Below are 5,072 nucleotides of genomic sequence, written 5' to 3' on the forward strand. Positions count from 1 at the left end.
CCAAACAGGCACTATTTATATAAGAGCACATTTTACAATTAAGGCGCTCTAACATTATAGTACGCTTGCTTTTCATTCATGTTAACTAGTGTCTCGCAAAAGGTGCATGACCGCCAGTTAACAGTTGATAACCTGCTATAAATGTCGGTATCATTTATCACTGAGACGTTCATGTAGTTTAGTTTACCATGTATACAGTGTCTTTATTCAGACAGGCTTGAATCTAATTCAGAACACAGAGTCGATCGCTATAACTCAGATAACTTTAATTTGGCAAATCTTTCACCTAATGGATTTCTAATTACCCCCATCGTCTTTTTGTTGTGGTTATTTCATTGACGAAAAAATGACCCTATAATTGATTAGGACTATTATTCTATTTTTTTATTGCTAGAGACAGAATCAATGCCGCGGTCATATACCTATATTTTGGACACCACGGCAGTTTACAAACCAGATTCATGTACGGCATATTCACAGAGCGAATATTTTATCACTGGTTTTATAGCTTTTTTTATAATTATGCTCTTTTCTCATACAAATCATGCAAACATCAGCATTAATAGACATACATGTAAAAAAAAAAAAACAAATCTGTTGTCATATGATTTCTACAACAGTATCGTTATTTGATTCTACAGAGATTCATTGATTTTCCACGTTGATCCTTTACGTTTTTGACATATTTTGAGTCTAGGAATATTGTAAAGCTAACTCATGATCAATTATCAACGTCGGGCAAATTCTTAACAACGATACGTGTATTCTACATAGGCGTCGGAACCGGGGGGGGCTGGGGGGGGGGGGGCTTAGCCCCCCACTTTTTTTGCAAAGTTATACCTAACCATTAGAAAAATAGCATGATAGAGGGTTCAGCCCCCCCCCCCCCCCCCACTTTTCTCGCAGAATTAGTCTAGCCCCCCCACTTTCAATTTGCTTCCGACGCCAGTGTTCTAGTTGGAATCTTTTAATCTTTAACACCCCCTCTTGCCTCTTCATATTTGTGAAATCTGATTGACTTATTTTAAAGATACCATACCTGGTGTTAAGTTATACCACTTGTGTGTAAAACTGATATAAGGTTTTCTTCTTCTTTTTCTTCAATCGTCAAATTATAACCTTTTCAAGAGAGCTTATTCCGAAAACAAGGTTCAATACATTACTATTACATTTGACAAAAGCTACAGAGCCATATACAATTCTGATTCTTCAGAAATAAATGATAATAGATTAGCAAGGCCTTGACACAAGAGAACATTCATAAATGTATTTATTGAAAGGATCGTGTGAAATACATTTTTTTTCAGGAATAGAGGCTAGTATCTAATGATGGTAGTGGGGCCAAGTCTTGATCAAGGCGTACAGCTTGTCCCCAGGGCACGCGGTCTGGCCGACATCTCTGTGACCCTTTAACACGTAGTTATGGGTAATTTTTCCCATCTGTACTCCACAGTGAATCAAGCTCTTCACTGCGTTTATTGCCAGGTCATTCGGTGCGTGCGTCATAAAATTTCCCATCACACAAAAACCTTTTGGATAAAACAATTGTTTGTTAATTCAAAGAACGACAACTTTGATATAGCATTTTCCATTTTAAGACTTCAGATCAAGATGTCATATTTAAGATATTATTTTATTTCCAGTTTACCTATTTTCAATGTAACTTCCTGAAAATTGATTTAAACAGTTATAAATTCGCTTTTGTTAAATATGAACAGTTTTACATAAGAAGCGTAAAACCATAATTATAGTAATTTCAACAGTGTTTTAGACCAATATATAATTCACAAGGTAATGCTTTTTTTTCAAACCAAAAATAAGCTCAACATTTATCTATAATGCTTGTTTAAACCAACACCATATGAGCACTGAAATAAAAACATTCTACTTAGCCGCGGTTTCCTTATGTTTTTTCCCACCTTCCATCGTTTACCCTGGCCGTTCTTTATGCTGAATGTTTTTTTACCTTTGTCTCCGCCCTATCGAAAAGCGTGTGTACGTTTATTGTCCGTTTTTGTCCGTTTATTGACATAAGTTAACTTCCCATTGTACCTCATTCCCTGCCTTCAACCCACATCAATATCCTACCGTTTGCATTAAAGTCCCAATAAGACCCAACCACGACGCAACATGTATCCCACTGTCCCATCTCTTTCCTACCTTCTGCGAGTCTGTCCATGCCATGATGGATGGGTATGCGTCCCATTATACCCTTTTCAAGCTCATCCCTTCTCCATTATTCTGTCTTTTTCCGATTTTTTTCACATCATGATGTAGGGTATACGCTCCCCCCCCCCCCACACCCCTGGTCTCACCCTTCTCCGTCGTTCTATCTCTCTAACGATTTTGTCCATGTTATGATGTAGGGTAGATACCCCTCCTGGTCTCCCTCTTTTTCTATCATTCCATCTCTTCCCGACTTTGTCCATGTTATGATATAGGATATGTGCCCCACCCCTACTGGTCTCCTCGTACATCATTCCATATCTTACCGAGTCCGTCAGTATTGTGATGTTGAGTGTGAGCTCCATCATGCCCCCCCCCCCCCCTCAACCCTCCTGCTACATCATTTCATTTCTTACCGAGTCCTTCGGTATCGTGGAGTAGAGTGTGAGGTAAACATTTATCTGTCATGCTTGTTTATACCAGCACCAACTAACATTGTAACAAATCATTCCATTTCTTACCGAGTCCGTCAGTATTGTGATGTAGAGTGTGGGCCCCAACAGTGTCCCAGCCTCGCCCCTCGTACACATTTCCGTCCTCGCCAATCACAAAACTGTATCCTATATCCGACCAGCCTATAAAAAAACAATGAAAAGACCTATTTGTGTTGACTAAAGCAGCATTATGCTGGACCTGTTTGAAACAGTATTACAAAATTTGTAGATTTGTTGTAACTTTAAATAATTTAATTCTGGTTGGAACGCGCTTTCTGATTGGCTAAAAAAATCATATTATATCGTATAAAGAATGGTGCCGACTTCATAGTAAGACTAACGTCAAAAACGTATCAATACGCCTGATTTTAAAAAGCGTAAAATGTTTCAAACTATTTTATATCGCATAAAACTAATAAATATTGAATCCGTATCGTCACCATCTACTGTATGTAACTATTGTGTATTTCAGAAATAAAAAAAAAAACATTCCCAACATTTTATCATAGCGAACCACCAGTAATATTGAGCGGAATAAAGTTATCACAAACACATATTTTTTGGTTTATAATTGTCTTTGTACTTCAAAATATGTTTTTTATTGGAGAGTTTTATATCCTTCATACCGTGTGAGTCCATGTGATAATTCTGATAGGACTGAACTCTCTGAATGCAGTCAGCCTTTGTGTGACAACCCGGAGTAGCGCCATGATGAATGTACACGTGACCAGGGGTTGTGGGAAGTCGTCCATTGTGATGCGTCGGCGCGCGCGCACCCCATTCACTACGACTGATGATAGTCGGACATCCGGCAGTTGAATGCGTGGATGATGATTCTGAAAATTGTTTTTTTTTTCTAAAATGTCACACATAGTCAGAGGTTAAAATCAATATTGTAAAAAAAAAAGCAATTAAACTGATTTTAAGTTGAATTCTTACGTGAACACTCTTTAAAGGTTAGGTAATTCGATGCTATCCAACCATTCTTAAACATAGGCACAAAAATAAAACAGAAATCAAAAGTGTAATGTTTGTATGCGGATTAACTTGAGTAAGAAATTTAAATTTTAAAGATAGAATGCAATTTATTCTCTCATTTTGCTAAAAATGCTGTTGTTTATACTGCAATGACGCTTTTTACAACTAAACTAACCTGTCCGTGGTAGTCCACGTTCGCCCACTGGTATCCCGTAGCAGACATCATGTGTTCTTTGAACGTGACACATGACCCCGTGCTCAGTGTACCTAAGATGTGGTGAGTCGTACCTGCACCGGATCTGACGTGGACATAGTCTGTCGCGCATGCGCATTGACTAGCAATCGAAAACTCGATGTTGCAGATAAATTGTAAGGTGAAAGAAGCTTTTAGAAATAAAGAAATCATCATCTACAAAGAAGATTTTGTTAGATTTTTAAGGATAAGAATACATCATGTATCTGTTACAATATAAACACATGCACAACATTTCTATTAATGAAAAAAAGATATCATTACAATAGTTATATTTAAATGGGAAGGGGTGTTTTATTTTATTTTTCTGGGGTGGGGGGATGGGTTGTTAATTCTTCATCCCAGCTTCTGTATATATGATCTAACTGACTTCAGTTAACACGGCTATAACCATGTACCAGGGGCGGGCGATTTTTCTTCGTTATTAGCGTAATTTGTTCTATCCGTCAGATTTACAAAATAAAATGTAGGCACGGGAAATGTAAATCACTTCGCCGTTAGTGTGTTCGCTATAACCGTGTTTTACTGTACTTGCGTTTGGATTTTGTTTCAATGATTAAATATAGCTTACGCGCTTCCTTACAAATTACATGTATTTTCTGTAAACCGACATATATGATATATATTAATCATTAAAAATTTATCAAACTATGTTAGGAATCCCTTGTTACATATCATGTTCGTGCATTTGAAATTAAACATTGGATTTTTCAGAAAATAACTTTTCATAATCTCGATGATATTAATATTATACGAGTTGTTTTATAAATTGTGAAATATGGAAACGATTTATTTACCTGTTCACTATCTCTGACAGTAGATATGGCAATGTTTCCTCATACGAATTCTTATCATGTAAACGTGGATTTATCACTAGCATTTGTCCTCACATTCGAGAGTGGAGATTACTGCAGGCTTTTGAAACAGTTCTGTATACATTCAATTAAATGACCAATTCTTATACGGTTTATTTTTCATTGATTCAAACTATGGATTGAATGTTTGGTGTCTTATTTTGAAAAAAAAAGTATCCCCTGCTTTCATGATAAAATGAAACTTAAAATGAATTAATCTATATGCAGCTTTTTTATATAGTTGTTTTATTTATATTATGTGTCAGGATTTATTTTTTTCAAAAACTGTTAAAATGTATATTGATACAGCAATTACATCCAAATGTT

The 5,072-nt window shown here is 36.4% G+C and overlaps 1 protein-coding gene across 1 annotated transcript; it reads right to left on the bottom strand.

Annotated features, from left to right (window-relative positions):
• Positions 1-1,253: 1,253 nt before the first annotated feature.
• On the bottom strand, positions 1,254-4,741 carry LOC128172542 (peptidoglycan-recognition protein SC2-like). The gene is made up of 6 exons (XM_052838293.1): positions 4,689-4,741; positions 3,814-4,047; positions 3,600-3,645; positions 3,287-3,496; positions 2,688-2,801; positions 1,254-1,529 (listed from the first exon to the last, which is right to left on the bottom strand). The coding sequence occupies exons 2-6, from the start codon at positions 4,045-4,047 to the stop codon at positions 1,324-1,326; spliced, it is 810 nt and encodes a 269-aa protein (XP_052694253.1). The 5' UTR covers positions 4,689-4,741; the 3' UTR covers positions 1,254-1,323.
• Between the last annotated feature and the right edge of the window lie 331 nt (positions 4,742-5,072).

The sequence above is a fragment of the Crassostrea angulata genome, chromosome 2 (assembly GCF_025612915.1).
Source record: "Crassostrea angulata isolate pt1a10 chromosome 2, ASM2561291v2, whole genome shotgun sequence".
NCBI classification, from domain to species: Eukaryota; Metazoa; Mollusca; class Bivalvia; order Ostreida; family Ostreidae; genus Magallana; species Magallana angulata.